This window comes from Siphateles boraxobius, unplaced genomic scaffold (genome assembly GCF_051911475.1).
Source record: "Siphateles boraxobius isolate OS27281-9 unplaced genomic scaffold, OSU_SipBor_1 50, whole genome shotgun sequence".
In the NCBI taxonomy this organism is placed as follows: Eukaryota; Metazoa; Chordata; class Actinopteri; order Cypriniformes; family Leuciscidae; genus Siphateles; species Siphateles boraxobius.
In genome coordinates, this window is record NW_027509142.1 from 142,501 (window position 1) to 159,939 (window position 17,439).

General features: G+C 39.3%; 1 protein-coding gene across 4 annotated transcripts in view; it reads left to right on the forward strand.

Annotated features, from left to right (window-relative positions):
* The window catches only part of utrn (utrophin), a 261,039-nt gene that overhangs the window by 61,399 nt on the left and 182,201 nt on the right, over positions 1-17,439 (forward strand). For all 4 annotated transcript variants that reach the window (XM_077204617.1, XM_077204619.1, XM_077204618.1 and 1 more), the window contains exons 25-39: positions 1,035-1,190; positions 1,281-1,451; positions 1,580-1,762; positions 3,761-3,895; positions 5,785-5,934; positions 6,047-6,208; positions 7,141-7,272; positions 8,814-8,987; positions 10,036-10,191; positions 10,474-10,644; positions 10,713-10,892; positions 12,377-12,505; positions 12,657-12,827; positions 12,922-13,089; positions 14,517-14,645. In XM_077204617.1, coding sequence (XP_077060732.1) covers positions 1,035-1,190; positions 1,281-1,451; positions 1,580-1,762; positions 3,761-3,895; positions 5,785-5,934; positions 6,047-6,208; positions 7,141-7,272; positions 8,814-8,987; positions 10,036-10,191; positions 10,474-10,644; positions 10,713-10,892; positions 12,377-12,505; positions 12,657-12,827; positions 12,922-13,089; positions 14,517-14,645 — 2,367 coding nt within the window. The remainder of the gene's footprint in view (positions 1-1,034; positions 1,191-1,280; positions 1,452-1,579; positions 1,763-3,760; positions 3,896-5,784; positions 5,935-6,046; positions 6,209-7,140; positions 7,273-8,813; positions 8,988-10,035; positions 10,192-10,473; positions 10,645-10,712; positions 10,893-12,376; positions 12,506-12,656; positions 12,828-12,921; positions 13,090-14,516; positions 14,646-17,439) is intronic.

Here is a 17,439-nt window from a genome sequence, read left to right on the forward strand (position 1 = left end):
TCACATGGAGACGTTAACAGTATTGTTGTCAAAAACTTGCACTTTGAAACCCCTTTTTAAAAAGTTTGTGTTTTCAGGCTCCCAAAACGCCGTTGTCGTGTAAATGAACGGCCAAAACATACAATTCAATTTTTTTTGTTGAAAATGTGTTGTTTAAACGGCCCCTTTGTTGACAATTAACCCTGGTTTTGTGTGTCTGCAAATAATGCATTTTCTAGTATTACATTAATATTATGATGTGCTAATGACACATTTTAGAAACGGAAATGAAAGTCTTCATGTAACCAAAACCCAAAAATGTAAGTTTACTCAAGCAATTAATCAAATGTAATAATCAACACTCAAGTGAAAACCGAATATTTAAACTGTAATGCTGTGACATTTAGCTGTTTTATTGACGTCTTCCTGCGGTTGAAACACTGATTGAGCGATTACATGAGACATGATTAGTCGTAATACATCTTTCATCATTCATTCAGATGTTCATCCATGTTTATTTGGTGCTGTAACGAGTAGTAAAGAGTAAGAGATGATCAGTTCACGAGCCACTTGAACTGAAGCTCTGCAGCGATCCGTCACACTGCATTAAAGAACGACGATACAACGTTTTGCAGAACGACAGAATTTCGCAGCTCAGACTCTTTCATATCAAAATTAACGCTACAGAAAAATGTTTAGAGAAGTTGTTCACGCATCAACTGAACAGCACAGGCATTTCATCAAAATGAAGATCCATTGAAGCGAGAAATGGATACTGTCCACCCAGATCTAGTGTCCACACAGCTGACATGTTTACGTGTCGTAGCTTATCCACCTCGTGTTCATGAAACACACACTCACACAGCCAGTCAAGCGCTTCAGCAGAGAAGCGTTAATGAAATTTCGCTTAATGACTTCAGCCCTCAAAAAGTGTTTAGAAACAGAATATTTTGGGTGCATCATCAGTTTGAATCTGGTTCAGGTGGTTAAACAGCAGGACTCGACCTGGTTACGAGTTAATCTGCTTGAGTTTATGATGGTCTCTGTGTGTGCAGGAGTTGGTGAGTGAGATGGAGAGCGTGGACTCGTCTCTGAAGCAGATCGCAGAGAACGTGTCGGCCGTTCAACAGAGCTCGATGCCGGCTCTGACCCGCTGGGGACAGGACGAGTTAGACCACAGTCAGAGACGCTGGGACGCGCTCAGTAAACAGGTTCTTAACTCAGTGTGGGAATCAATCAGTCACCCAACATGCCCTTCTTGAGCAGATGTCAGTGTAAAACATGTTCAATCTTGCTTGCAGTTGTTGAGGCGTGAGGAGCGTGTGAGTGAAGGTCAGGAGAAAGTGACGAATATGAAGAAAGACGTGGCGGAGATGCGCGAGTGGATGATTCAAGTGGACGAGGAGTTTCTCATGAGAGACTTTGAGTACAAAAGCCCAGAGGAGCTGGAGGAGGCGCTGCAGGAGATGAAGGTGCGATATATGGGACTGTCCCAAAACGTGCAGTTTTCCCTGTCTTTGGTCCAAGTGTTCAAGAGGGCGTGAAGAGACCGCAAGTGTGTGTTGAACTGTTTACTGAGCTTTGTTTTGATGTGTTTCAGAGAGCTAAAGAGGACGTGCTGCAGAAGGAAGTGCGTGTGAAGATTCTGAAGGACAGCATTAATGTGTTGATCAGCAAGACGCCCCCTAGTGGTGATGCTGACCTGAGCCCTGAGCTCACTGAAGTCCTGCAGAACTACCAGAAACTGTGCGATCGCTTCAAGAGCAAGTGCCACACGCTTGAGGTACGCACACACACACACACACACACACACACACACACACACACACACACACACACACACACACACACACACACACACACACACACGTACATCTACAGGGTTCGTACGGGTGCTTGAAATCCTTGAAAATGCTTGCATTTTGATGTTGTGCTTTCAAGGTTTGAAAAGTGCTTAAATTTTGGAACAAATGCTTGAAATTGTAACTGTATTTCTTTCACGACAAATACCTGTCGGACTGAATAGTTTGTTTATTAAATGGAGAAATAAGATGTAGCTCTTCAAATACAGAGCGATTTGCGCTACGCTGGCCAGAGCAAAAGTAGGCGGAGTTTTCAGTTTGATTTCCGCGCTTGTTTGGATGCCCCGTGTTTATTGGCCGCATGGGTAATCGTCACAGAGCAAAGCGCCAAAAGTTGAACTATTTTTAACTTTGACCGCGGTGTGCGCTTGAGCTCGCCAATGCTGGGCTCCGCTTTGGTCGACTCAGCAACAAAAAACGCATCCGCGTCCTGTCTGAAAGGGCCATTAGTGACTGAGAGTACTTGTTGTGATAATGTAATGTTAGTATTGGATGTCCGTTATGGCACGTTCAATTGTGGAATATGCAGTGAAGATAGCCAAAGTTACAGCACAGTAACTGTAACGTTAACTACCCGCAAATTAAAACCTGGAAACGTTATCCCAGTGCATAAAAACAATCGTTGATTGCTGAACAGAAATCGTGTCAGATGGAGAGTCACAAGTAACCGACTGTAAGGTTGAGGACGGCCTTATGCAATATTTACACTGCTCTATTCCAGTAGATAAATGTATATTCAATTCAATTCAATTCAAATTTATTTGTATAGCGCTTTTCAAAATACACATTGTCTCAAAGCAGCTTTACAGAAATTGCATTTCGGAAATGTACATAGAAAAATACAGTTAGTTAATCAAGTATTAATTTATGGCATAACATATCGCCGGCTTTGAGTCGTCTCTTCACAGGCGTCGAGTCGTCTCTTCACAGGCGTTGGGGCATCTGAAGTCTCCGTGAGAGGCTGGATACAAACTGGAGCTGACGAACGCTATTTGCCTCGGGACTAGCGTCCCGAGATAACAGCAGAAAGGCAGATGGGAAATAATTAGCATAGCTGATGTTCATAATGTTAATGCATTCGAACTGATTCAGCAGTAGTATCAAAGGTTAAGCATTAAGTGAATGCTTGGTTAAAGAGATGCGTCTTTAATCTAGTTTTAAACTGGGACAGCGAGTCTGAGTCTCGTACAATATCAGGAAGGCTATTCCAGAGTTTAGGAGCTAAATGCGAGAACGCCCTCCCTCCTTTAGTGGACTTAGATATCCTAGGAATGACCAGAAGCCTCGAATTTAGTGATCTTAAAGAGCGCGATGGGTTGTATGGCGATAGAAGGTCTGTTAAATACACAGGAGCTAAACCATTTAGGGCTTTATAGGTCAGTAGGAATACTTTGTAATTGATACGTAACTTAATAGGTAACCAGTGTAGAGATGATAAAATAGGTGTTATATGATCATATTTCCTTGATCTAGTAAGAACTCTAGCAGCTGCATTTTGCACTAACTGTAGCTTGTTGATTGAGGATGCAGGACAGCCAGCTAATAAAGCATTACAGTAATCTAGTCTCGAGGTATATGTCTTCAACATTCATTGACACAACATTCATTGACACAATGCAATCTCTAGCTCCTTACCTTAACCCATGCCCATCTCAACTAAGTACCTAACACAAACCCTAACCCTAAACCTACCCTTGACCCTAATTATAACCTGATCCCTTAAACCAAGTCTTGAGGCGTTTAAAGAGGTCTCAGAAAGTGAGGACCGGCCAAAATTTCCCCACTTTACTCTCTTTGTCCTCACTCCAATGGTCTAAGACTCAAACCAGTCCTCACAAAGATAGTTGTACAAGTACACACACACACGGTTTGATTGTTTCCTGTGGTCTCTTGAGTTGAAGTGTGTGTGTGTTGTGCAGGAGGTGTGGTCCTGCTGGATTGAGCTGCTGCAGTATCTGGATGTGGAGTCTGGCTGGTTGAACTCGCTGGAGGAGCAGGTTCACGTCACCGAGAGCGTCCCGGAAAACAGCGAGTCCATCAGCGCGGCTCTGGAGGTAACAGTCATGTGGAAGGTGCAGTCATGGTTACCATGGAGAAATCCAGTCGATTCAGTGGGAATCCACATGACTGGGAATATTGCATGAAGCCGAAATATTTCCCAACTGTTACGGCCAGCTCGTTTCGACCGTACATAAAGGGATACAAGTACAAAAAAATTACTTGCAAGAAGTTTTATTAGCTTACAACAAAAGTGTAAGCAACTTAAGATAACAAAGTCTAGGGTTCAAAATCATAAGGGGACCAAATCATAATCCCGATGGGGAATAAGAAAAAGGTTGGTATGGTCTGTAAACAAATATAAATGTCGCAAGAACAAGTGACTCCTCCAGAGGCTGCCAATCCCCTGGACGAAGTGGCGTGGAGAGGGTGGAATCCAAAGTTTTATCCTCTCCACAATCAAATCGAGAGCAGGTAACAGGAGTGTGCGATCTCCCACGCCCTCCTGAAGAACACCGCCCCCAGCAGGCGAGCAAGGGAAACGCAGGGTCGTAGCACAACGCAGATTTTGAAAGCTGGTTTGAAAGTAACTTCTGTGTTTGCTGTGCTTCAAACATCACCATACTATTGACTATTGACGTAGTCAATATTGCCATATTGACCTTAAATAAAATAAGGCTACATTTGTTTTTTGATTACGTCTGAATCGGCTCACGTTTGTCGTTCCAAACCCGTTAGACTTCCTTTCATCTTCAAAACACAATTGAAGACATTAATAATGCAATCTGAGAGAAATCTGTCCCTCCATTGAAAAAGTCTTATAGTATATAGTATAATCTATTTAGAGATTTAAAACAAATCCATACGAATCGTGTGGTTTAATCCACGTCTTCTGAAGAGACTCGGTTGGTCCATATGGTGAACAGATTGAGTTTAGGTTTTTGTTCACCAGAGTTGGGTATAACTCGTTACAAAGTACTGTATTCTAATTACTTTTCGTGATGACGCAGTAATGTAACTCATTACATTTAAAATGTATGTAATTCGATTACAGTTTCTGATGTCAATAAAATGAAGTTACTTGTGTTACAAATGCATTGTTAAGAAAAATTTTTTGTAAAATGCATTTCTAATCACGTTTAGCCGGCTGCGTCAGTTAATGAGCATGCGCTTTAATGAATTACCGGAGAACGCGTATCTTGAGGCACACACGCACGCACACGCAAGCTCTCCCTCTCCGCCTCGCGCGCTCTTGCTCGCTCACTCGAGATTCCGGGAGATTTTAACTAATTTACGGGCATCAGGGAGGCGCTATCAATATTCGGGAGACTTGGGATGTCTGCAATATTAAATTACGGAAAGAACTGAGTTTCACTTTGTAGTGTATTCTTGTACTTTTAATAGATTTTCAAAGTAACTTGAAAGTAAAGTAATTAGTAATCTGATTACTTTTTACATGCAGTAATCAGTAATGTAATCAAATTACAATTTTAAAGGAGTAATTAATAATTTGTAGTGGATTACTTTTTTTGAGTAACTTACCCAACACTGTTGTTCACATATAAACAAAGATCAGCGAACATGAACAAAAGCTCAATTGTACCTGACACACAATGAACCTCTTTGGTTCTCACGCATCAAGCAATCATGCTTAATTTCAGTGCTCTGTGTACATTTTGGTTGAATAGACTTTCAGTGGATGGACAGAAATCTCTCTCACACACACACACACACACACACACACACACACACACACACACACACACACACACACACACACACACACACACACACACACACACACACACACACACACACACACACACACACACTGAGACTTCTTGATTGATGAACTAAAGTCTCATAGGTTTGGAACGACATGAGTAATTAATGACAGAACTTGAACTCGCCCTTAAACGGGACTCATGTTGTGTGTCTCTTCCAGTCGGTGGAGTGTGTTCTGCGACACCCGGGTGATAACAGGACTCAGATCCGAGAGCTGGCACAGACTCTCATAGACGGAGGGATTCTGGACGAGCTCATCAGCGAGAAGCTGGAGAGTTTCAACTCGCGCTACGACCAACTGACTCAGCTGGTGTGTTTGTGTTGAATCCATCAAACGATTCCCCAGAACCCATTCAGATTCACATTTGACAGTCAGTTACGTTACACTCGTGTGTGTGTGTGTGTGTGTGTGTGTGTTGCAGGCCGCTGCACGTCAGGTGTCTCTGGAGCAGCAGTTGGGCACTCTGAGGGAGAACGAGACAGCCTTACACACACTACAGACGTCTCTCACACAGCTGGACCAAACACTCACGTCTTACCTCACAGATCGCATCGATGCCTTCCAGCTGCCGCAGGAAGCCCAGGTGTGAACACACACCACAAACACACACTCTTTCTGACATACACTAACAGTCAAAAGTGTTGGATCGATAAGTGTTTTTAATGTTTTTGAAAGAAGTCTCATCTGCTCACCAAGGCTGCATTTAGTTGATTAAAAATACAAAAAAAACTAATATTATGAAATATTATTACAATTTAAAAGAGATGTTTTCTATGTGAATATATAGTAAAGTGTAATTTATTCCTGCGATCATTACTTTCTTTAGAAATCATTCTAATATGATGACTTAATGCTAACTGTTTTTGATGCTCAATGATTATCAATGTTGAACATTTTTATTTCAGGATTATTTGATGAATAGAAAGTTAAAAAAACAGCATTTATCGGAAATAGAAAACTTTTGTAACATTAAACTCTACCGTTCAAAACTTTACGGTCAGTAATAATTTTTTTTTTTGGGAAAGAAATAAAATAAATTAATACCTTTATTCATCAAGGATTAATTAAATTGATCAAAAGTTACAGTGAAATATTACAAAAGCTTTCTATTTCAAATAAATGCTGTTCTTTTGAACTTTCTATTCATCCCAAATATTTTTTTTTTTACACAACTGTTTTCAACATTGATAATAATAATGAATGTTTTTTGAGCATAAAATCATCATATTAGAATGTTTTCTGAAGGTTTTACATTTTACAATATATTAAAATAGAAAACAGTCATTTTAAATTGTCATAATATTTAACAATATTACTGTTTTTTTGTTTGTTTGGTTTTTTAAATCAACTAAATGCAGCCTATGTGAGCAGAAGAGACTTATTTAAAAACATAAAAAATCTTACCGATCCCAAACTTTTGACTGGTAGTGCATTTTCAATAACAGATATATTGTAAAATAACGTTGTGCTTATTCTTTACTCTTTGGCCTTTAACTTGAACAATATTCTCCTCAGGCCATTCAGGCTGAGATCGCGGCCCATGAGGCCACACTGGAAGATCTGAGGAGGAGGAATGTGGGAAACGTGCCTTCAACCGCACCAGAGGGCAAACCAGTGCGAGCAGGAACCCAACTGGACCAGTTACAGGTGAGACTCAACACTGCCCCCGCAGGACGGGAGGGGAACTGCATATTGGTCATACTTCTGCACTGTATACTAGGGATGTGTCCGAAGCCTAAATCCAAATTGGGAAAGGCACGGAAAATGAATAACGCATTCTACGGAGCCCCTAAAGGGACATGGTTAGGCTTGCTGCGGTATTCGGTTACATTAGTGTACATCATATTTCATCAGGAGACAAATCTTAAGGTATCTTGTCCGAAATCTTAGCACGTTAAAAAATAAATACGCCCTCGCGTTTTATCAATCACGTTTAAACACCGTCACACTGAAAAATTCGTATCAGGTTAAATTTTCTGCGTTTTTCGCATCCGTAGCAAGCATTTTGAGAGGTGTTTTGACAATTCCGAGCCACCGAATGACGAGTACAGAAAAACGCATGTGAATATTTTGGACTCGGTGTGCAAGGACCTTTATCTTGTAGAATGTGTGGTCAGTACCGCCGCTCCTTATACACGGAGTGTATAAACGTGATCGCGGATTGGAAAGCGAAAGTAAAAAGCGTTTCAAAAGCGATTTCAATACCTCGCATATTAATAGCGGCTAGCTGATGCTCGCAAAATATATACAATATAATTACCTAACTATTTAATTATGAGAGAATGCAAAGGCATTGACATTTCCCATCAGCATGTCCCTTGCGGGGCTCCGTAGAATGCATCCTTTCCTTTCTGAATGCAGTATTCGCTTCGAGTACATACTACTTGATACTTTAGCAATTAATCTTAGATATTCAGGTTTTGAGATCACTCTATGCAGGTGTTATTTTAGTATTATTTATATACTATTTTATAGCTTTCTTCATATTTTGCATTAGATTTGTTTACATTTTCAGTTAATTTAAATTAGTTAAATTTTAAGTAATTCTATGTGCCTTTTTGTCTTTTTGCTTAATTTATTTTGTTTTAGTTCAGTTTTAGTTCTAGTAATTTTATTAATATTTTGAATTAGCTTATAGTTTTCTATTTAATTTTAGTTAAATGTGTATAATTGTTTTATGGTTTTTTGTCATTTTTATGTCTTTTTATTACTAATTAGCTAAAAATGTTTTGGTTTAGTTTTAGTATTCATTTTTATACTTTAACTTAAAATAATAATTGTAAAAATATTAACCTAAAGGCTGAAATACACTGCATAACTTTTGCCCCGATTTTTGCCTTATTTTTGAGTCAACTCTAGTTGCAGAAAGTCCTCAAATGTTCTTATTTTTGTGTACGATGGGCTTTGATTCCATCCATTTGGATTTTAAGGATATCAATTTTATCTTTTTATATTTTGTTTTCATTTGTCACGCGTCTTCTATCCACATGGCACATGTTTATGCATGACTTTTGTATTCAGAACAACATGAAAGTCTCTTCGTGTGTGATCCTCAATCGTTTAGTGTATGATGTTCAGTTTTTCTCTCTATCCATATACAAAGTCGACATGTGTTTGATTGCTAGTATTTGAATGATGTTTAGTGTATTCCAGCTTAAGGTGTACCTCGTGTATCTCTGTCTGTTTAGCGGAAGCTCCGCGAGATTAGTACGAAATACCAGCTGTTCCAGAAACCGGCCAACTTCGAGCAGCGAATGCTGGACTGCAAGTGGATTCTGGACAGTGCTAAAGCTGAACTTCACATCCTGGACCTGAAAGACACGCAGCCAGAGGAGATACAGACACACCTGACCGGATGCATGGTGAGAAAACACACCAGTGTTCTTTTAGCATTATTTATTCACTGTGTGTGTGTGTGTGTGTGTGTGTGTGTGTGTGTGTGTGTGTGTGTGTGTGTGTGTGTGTGTGTGTGTGTGTGTGTGTGTGTGTGCTACCAGTCAAATGTTTTGTAAGATCTGTAACATTTTTAATGTTTATAAAAGAAGTTTCTTCTGCTCACCAAAGCTGCACTTTTTTTAAAAAGTAATTTTGTGAAATATTATGACAATTTAAAATAACTGTTTTCTATGTGAATATATTTTAAAATGTAATTTATTCCTGTGATCAAAGCTGAATTTTCAGAATCATTACTCCAGTCTTCAGTGTCACATGATCCTTCTGAAATCATTCTGATATGATGATTTGATGATCAAAAAACATTCATTATTATTATCAATGTTAAAAACAGTTGTGTAAATTTTTTTTTTCAGGATTATTTGATGAATAGAAAGTTCAAAAGAACAGCTTTTATTTGAAATATAATCTTTTGTAACATTATAAACATCTTTACTATCATTTTTGATCAATTTAATTGATCATTGATGAATAAAAGTATTGATTTATTTTATTTATTTCCCCGAAAAAAAAAAAAAATTCTTACTGACTCCAAACTTTTGAACAGTAGTGTTTAATGTTAAGAAAGATTCTGTTTCAGATAAATGCTGTTCTTTTGAACTTTCTATTCATCAACGAATCCTGAAATAATAATGTAAATAACTGTTTTCAATGTTTTTTGAGCATATTAGAATGATTTCTGAAGGATCATGTGACACTGAAGACTGGAGTAATGATGCTGAAAAATCAGCTTTGATAACAGGAATAAATTACATTTTACTATATATTCACATAGAATCACAATTTCACATTTCAAATTGTAATAATATTTCACAATATTACTGTTTTTTTTTTTTATCAAATAAATGCAGCCTGGGTGAGCAGAAGAGACTTCTTTCAAAAACATTAAACATCTTCATAATGGACTTCATCACAGTGCCTGTGCTTCATGTAAGCGTGTTGTTTTTATGAATGCAGAAGCTGTATAAGATCTTGAGCGAGGTCAAACTGGAGGTGGAGACCGTGATTAAAACGGGAAGACAGATCGTACAGAAACAGCAGACGGAAAATCCTAAAGGAATGGATGAGCAGCTCACTGCCCTCAAATTACTCTACAATGAGCTGGGAGCTCAGGTACACACACAGACACACACACGTTTAAAACTGCTATAAAAGCAGCATAACTTATTTTTTTCTTTAAAATTGTGCTTTTTCAATTTACAGTTTTAGATATGAACAAGAATTGTTAGCTTGCTACCTCCACATCCTCCACTTTTCACCACCCAATCAGTGGATAATATCAAGCCCCACCCTACTTTTTCACTCAGAAATGTGTCGCATTATGGAAGTAAAATGGGTTGAGGAAGCAATTTCATGTTGACTTCAATTTGCCATCAAATTTGTGTGTGTGATCAGGTGACTGAGGGGAAGCAGGATTTGGAGAAGGCGTTGTGTGTGTCTCAACGTCTGCAGAAGGACAGCGCCGCCCTGCAGGCCTGGATGAAACACACTGAGGCTCAGCTCAAAGAGAAGCTCAACACAGGAGACATGCCTGCTGACATCGACTCCGAGATCACATGGGCCAACGTGAGTGTGTTTGATGGAGTCTCTTTTGGACACAGAGTGTGTGTGTGTTAAAGAGCGTGTCTCTGCAGGGCCTGCTGAAGGAGTCGGAGCGCAGGAAGAGCGATCTGTCTGTGGTGACGGAGAACAGCGCCGCCCTGCAGGCGTTAGTGGAGGGCAGCGACGCTCAGCTGGAGGAGCAGCTGTTCGAGCTCAACGAGGACTGGGAACGAGTGCACACACTGGTCGAGGACTGGCTCAGCGCTGTTCTGGTGAGTGTGTTTGAGACTGGCTTTCAGTAGGACTGCTGGAGGTAACATTAAACTTATTTACCCACAGTGCACTCGTTCAGGTTAATATTTCAGCTGCTTCATCTTGTGCTCCGTGATTTATAAAGACCTATTAGAAGAATAGTGGCACACACACACACACACACACACGCGCGCGCACACGCACACACAAACATGCGCGCACACACACACACACTCACAACAGTAATCATTTAGTAAATGATGAGGGAAGACCTTCATAATTATTCATTTATATGCAAATTCATTCACATGGGATGATTTAGTCATTAGCTGTCTGTTTGGCAGAATTTAATTAACAACAAAGTGGTACTGGTCTGAAATGTCACTTATGAGCATATAATATAATATATATACATATATTAATATCAATATATGTATATATATATATATGTATATATATATATGTATATATATATATTCATATTAATATTATCTTTTTTTCTGCAAAGACAAATTAAATGCATCAATACTAGATGAACTACATTTTTATTGTATGTTTTAAATAGTATATGTAAGAAATAATGTACATCCAGCCGGTTGTTATCTCAGAGTAAATCCCGACAGGATGATCAGGACCCCGATGTGAAGGTCTTGCATCAGCCTGAAGGGGGTTTATTCTGAGATAACAACCGGCTGGATGCACATTATTCCACTTATTACACGGCTACTTGCCACATACGTAAATAATTAGACACAAAATATTGATCTGAGTTATTTTTATTAGCTTTGTAAACGCATAACTTCCGCGGAGAGAGCAGTTTCAGCGGCAAGTTCAAACTAGTCGGACATTTAAGAGATACGGTATACAGTCACACCACTTACACAGCATTTCACCACATAAATAATTATGCAGATAAGAGATATTGATTTCAGATTAAACTGTTTTTTCGTACCTCGTACCTCTTCGTATTTTATAATCCAACAGTGTACAAAACAATAGTAGCAAAATGGCAGCATCTGCATTTGTGTGAAACAAGAAAGAGCGAGTCCACGATACTGTTCCTATCAAGCGTATAGCGCTGCTGACTTCACCCGGATGAGCCCGTGTTTCTGTTCTCAGCGGTTGCTATATTAATAAATAAATATTATTATTAATAAAAATTTTTAAAAAATCTGACCTTTTCCCCACATCTTTGAAAGATTAATTAAATGCATCAGTACTAGATGCACATTTTTAAAGAGGTAAAAATGGACAAATGAACATTTATGGGCTAATGGGCTAATTACACTTAATTGGAAAATAATTATTAAATGAAATAACTTGTTGACGGCGCTACTTTTTTCCTATTGTATTGTGCATTAACATTAGCTAGAGATGCTGTCTCATGTCCTGTGTGTGTGTGTGTGTGTGTGTGTGTGTGTGTGTGTGTGTGTGTGTGTGTGTGTGTGTGTGTGTGTGTGTGTGTGTGTGTGTGTGTGTGTGTGTGCGTGTTTGTGTGTTGTAGAATCACAGGCGTGAGGTGGAGATGTTTGATGAGAATTTGGCTCATATTAGCACATGGCTCTATCAGACTGAGATACGATTGGATGAGATGGAGAAGAAACCTGCAGCTGAAAAAGAGAGAATGACCAAGGTCAAAGCACACACACAGACTCGGCTTATTTGGGTGACACTGACATACTGTCAGTTTTTAATTGTGACGTCATGTTGTTGTTAAAGCTGTGTGTGTGTGTGTGTGTGTGTGTGTGTGTGTGTGTGTGTGTGTGTGTGTGTGTGTCTGACAGGCTGTGTTGTGTGAGTTGGAGGGCATGAGTGCTCGTGTGGACAGTGCTCGTGATCAGGCAGTGATGCTGATGACCAGCAGGGGTCCTGCGTGTAGAGAACTGGTGGAGCCCAAACTAGACGACCTCAACCGCACCTTCCACAAGGTGGCGCAGCACATCAGCTCTGCTCAGGTGAGAGGCCAGCGCTCACTGGGGTCTGAGAGGACTGACACTCGTCAGTGGGTGCTAACTGTGTGTGTGTGTGTGTGTGTGTGTGTGTGTGCAGGTGTCTGCTGGTCTGGAGGTCACACAGGATCCACAGCAGGAGCTGGTAGATGCTCCAACTGCTCCTCTTCTCTCCTCCTCACAGCTGCTGCTGTTCGAGTCAGACATACAGGCTACTGTCAGAGCACTGGAGCAACAGGACAAAACACACACACCTGACGATGAGATGGTAATATGCACACACACACACACACACACACACACACGCCTGATGACGTAGGTTGCTGAAGTGCCAACTAGCCTCTCCCTATGGAGGATCCCTATACCACTCTACAGATAAAGTGTTGTGGAATTTTTCGGTTCGCGTACCTACCCAAAGTGATAAGATAAAATAAAATTCTGTATCAAAATTTATAGACAAGACAAGTAGTTTGTTTAGGCATGGTTTGTAAGGAATTATATATTCATATATTCACATATATTCAAACGCACATAACTATAGAATCAATTCTTAATGCGCATGTGAACGCCATCAGCGTCTATCACAGGTTCACGTTTAAAGTCTGTTTAGAGAGAACGGTGTCGTCTCGGCGGCCCCTAATTTAATAACAAATGATCATTTAGACGGAAGTGAATCAATCAAAACTAACTTTAGCTGAAAAAAACATTTTTCAACAACCACTATGAAACCAAACCAATCTCTGTTACTTTAAATTATATGTTTTTCTCTGTAAAGCTGCTTTGAAACAATCTACATTGTTAAAAGCGCTATATAAATGAGGATTACTTGACTTGGCATGACGAGAGGGTAACACAGACACACACACACACAAACTCACACACAAACACACCTGATTACGAGAGGGTAACACACACACACACACACACACACACACACACACACACACACACACAAACACACCTGATTACGAGAGGGTAACACACACACACACACACACACACACACACACACCTGATGACGAGAGGATAACACACACACACACACACACACCTGATGACGAGAGGGTAGCAAAAAAGTAAAATAATAATTAATAATTTGCCAACAAAATAAAGTAATTAGCCATAAATGGAAACTAAAAAAAAAACATTCATTTAAAATCAGAAAATCTCTATTGTAGCTTGTCAGAGTCTCAAACTCAACTATATAAAGAAATGATTCAGGACATTGGATTGGACGATTCAGAAGACGAGTATTCGATTTTGAGTAAAGTTTGAGTATTAAATTTAACAAATTCTCATATATGTCATATTTTGGTGTTTGACAAGATACAGTAAAGTTTTCTATTTTTCTCTGTTTTACCTGACTCTTTGCTGTTTTTCAAAGTGTTGATTTTTGGCCAATAGCATGAAAACCAGTGGATGGGTCAATATGATGCCAACACAAAAGTTGTAACAAAATTTGTATGTTCATAAGTCTGTTCAAATGTGTTGAAATTTTGCATGCACATTTCTTGATCCAAATTGAAAAGTATTCACAAAATCCAAAGTAAGTAAATAGTAGAACCAGTGTTTCAAGCAGTTACAAAATCAAATAGGGGCCAAATTGAGCCAAACACAACAGGAGTGTTGAACATCAGCTCCAATAACAGCAGACGTCTATATAAAAGCATTGATGTGTGTGTGTGTGTGTTGTAGCTGGCCGAGGAGAAAGCACATGTTGAGGAGGTGCTGAGGAGAGGAGAGGAGGTTCTGCTGTGTGTTCCTGATGAGGAGAGAAGAGAGGACATCCACAGGAGACTCCTACTGCTCCAGACACGACACAAGGTCATTTCATGCACTCTTAACATGTCACACACGCAAGGCCACTTTCACAGTAACAAACCCTTAAATTTCGGTATTACATGTCTGGCAGCTGATTTCGGTTTCTTACAGCTATTGCTTCTATGCAGACAAATCACCAAAAACTCTTTCAAAAAACTCTTGAAATGTCATTTACCCAAAAGGTTTTCAGAAATAGTAGGCTGCTACTATTTTAAAAACTGGTGGGCCACAATTTTTGTTTACGAGTGTTTACAGCTGTTACGGCTTTGTTACAGCTATATTTATGGATATTACAACAGTGTTTGCAGCTGTTACGGCTTTGTTACAGCTATATTTATGGATATTACAACATTGTTTACAGCTGTTATGACTTTGTTACAGCTATATTTATGGATGTTACAACAGTGTTTGCAGCTGTTACGGCTTTGTTACAGCTATATTTATGGATATTACAACAATGTTTGCAGCTGTTACGGCTTTGTTACAGCTATATTGATGGATGTTACAACAGTGTTTACAGCTGTTATGACTTTGTTACAGCTATATTTATGGATGTTACAACCGTGTTTGCAGCTGTTACGGCTTTGTTACAGCTATATTTATGGATGTTACAACAGTGTTTACAGCTGTTCCGGCTTTGTTACAGCTATATTTATGGATGTTACAACCATGTTTGCAGCTGTTACGGCTTTGTTACAGCTATATTTATGGATGTTACAACCGTGTTTACAGCTGTTTCAGCTTTGTTACAGCTATATTTATGGATATTACAACAATGTTTACAGCTGTTCCGGCTTTGTTACAGCTATATTTATGGATGTTACAACCGTGTTTGCAGCTGTTACGGCTTTGTTACAGCTATATTTATGGATGCTACAACCGTATTTTCAGCTTTTACGGCTTTGTTACAGCTATATTTATGGATGTTACAACAGTGTTTACAGCTGTTCCGGCTTTGTTACAGCTATATTTATGGATGTTACAACAGTGTTTACAGCTGTTCCGGCTTTGTTACAGCTATATTTATTGATGTTACAACAGTGTTTACAGCTGTTACGGCTTTGTTACAGCTATATTTATGGATATTAAAACAATGTTTGCAGCTGTTACGGCTTTGTTACAGCTATATTTATGGATGTTACAACATTGTTTACAGCTGTTATGACTTTGTTACAGCTATATTTATGGATGTTACAACAGTGTTTGCAGCTGTTACGGCTTTGTTACAGCTATATTTATGGATATTACAACAATGTTTGCAGCTGTTACGGCTTTGTTACAGCTATATTGATGGATGTTACAACAGTGTTTACAGCTGTTATGACTTTGTTACAGCTATATTTATGGATGTTACAACCGTGTTTGCAGCTGTTACGGCTTTGTTACAGCTATATTTATGGATGTTACAACAGTGTTTACAGCTGTTCCGGCTTTGTTACAGCTATATTTATGGATGTTACAACCATGTTTGCAGCTGTTACGGCTTTGTTACAGCTATATTTATGGATGTTACAACCGTGTTTACAGCTGTTTCAGCTTTGTTACAGCTATATTTATGGATATTACAACAATGTTTACAGCTGTTCCGGCTTTGTTACAGCTATATTTATGGATGTTACAACCGTGTTTGCAGCTGTTACGGCTTTGTTACAGCTATATTTATGGATGCTACAACCGTATTTTCAGCTTTTACGGCTTTGTTACAGCTATATTTATGGATGTTACAACAGTGTTTACAGCTGTTCCGGCTTTGTTACAGCTATATTTATGGATGTTACAACAGTGTTTACAGCTGTTCCGGCTTTGTTACAGCTATATTTATTGATGTTACAACAGTGTTTACAGCTGTTACGGCTTTGTTACAGCTATATTTATGGATATTAAAACAATGTTTGCAGCTGTTACGGCTTTGTTACAGCTATATTTATGGATGTTACAACAGTGTTTACAGCTGTTCCGGCTTTGTTACAGCTATATTTATGGATGTTACAACAGTGTTTACAGCTGTTCCGGCTTTGTTACAGCTATATTTATGGATGTTACAACCGTGTTTACAGCTGTTCCGGCTTTGTTACAGTTATATTTATGGATGTTACAACCGTGTTTGCAGCTGTTACGGCTTTGTTACAGTTATATTTATGGATATTAAAAGAATGTTTGCAGCTGTTACGGCTTTGTTACAGCTATATTTATGGATGTTACAACCGTGTTTGCAGCTTTTATAACAGTGCAATGTTACAACAGTGTTTACAGCTGTTATGACTTTGTTACAGCCAGGGTCCGAAATTAACACCCGCCAAGCGCCAAATGCGGGTAGATTTTCCGTTTGGCTAGTAAATCTCAAAAGGCTATGCGCCCCCCTGACGGGTGAATGTTCATACCAAAATAGTAATGTAATAAAATGTTTATTACAATTGCATTTTGTAATGTTATAAAATATCTAGCATGATGGCTACGGACATGACGGAGTTGTTGTGTTTGCGGGATGGGAATTGAAAGTGACATGGCGCACCTGAAGAACGAGCAGAGAGAGAGAGAGAGAGACAGCGAGAGAGAGAGCCCTGGTCGCGCGCCCGCACTCTTTCTCTTCGAAACCAGGCGAAAGTATAAACAAGGCTTCACCGTCTCCTAATCGCTGTCTTGCTCTCTCTCCCTGGCACATATTCATCAAAATAAATCGACACGATGGTAAAGGTCGGAAGATCATAGTTTCATGTGGAGCATTCGGATATTTTTTTTCCTGAATTACCGCTGGGTGTGAACTGTGAATTGTGCTAAAATACCTTATCTTCTCTCA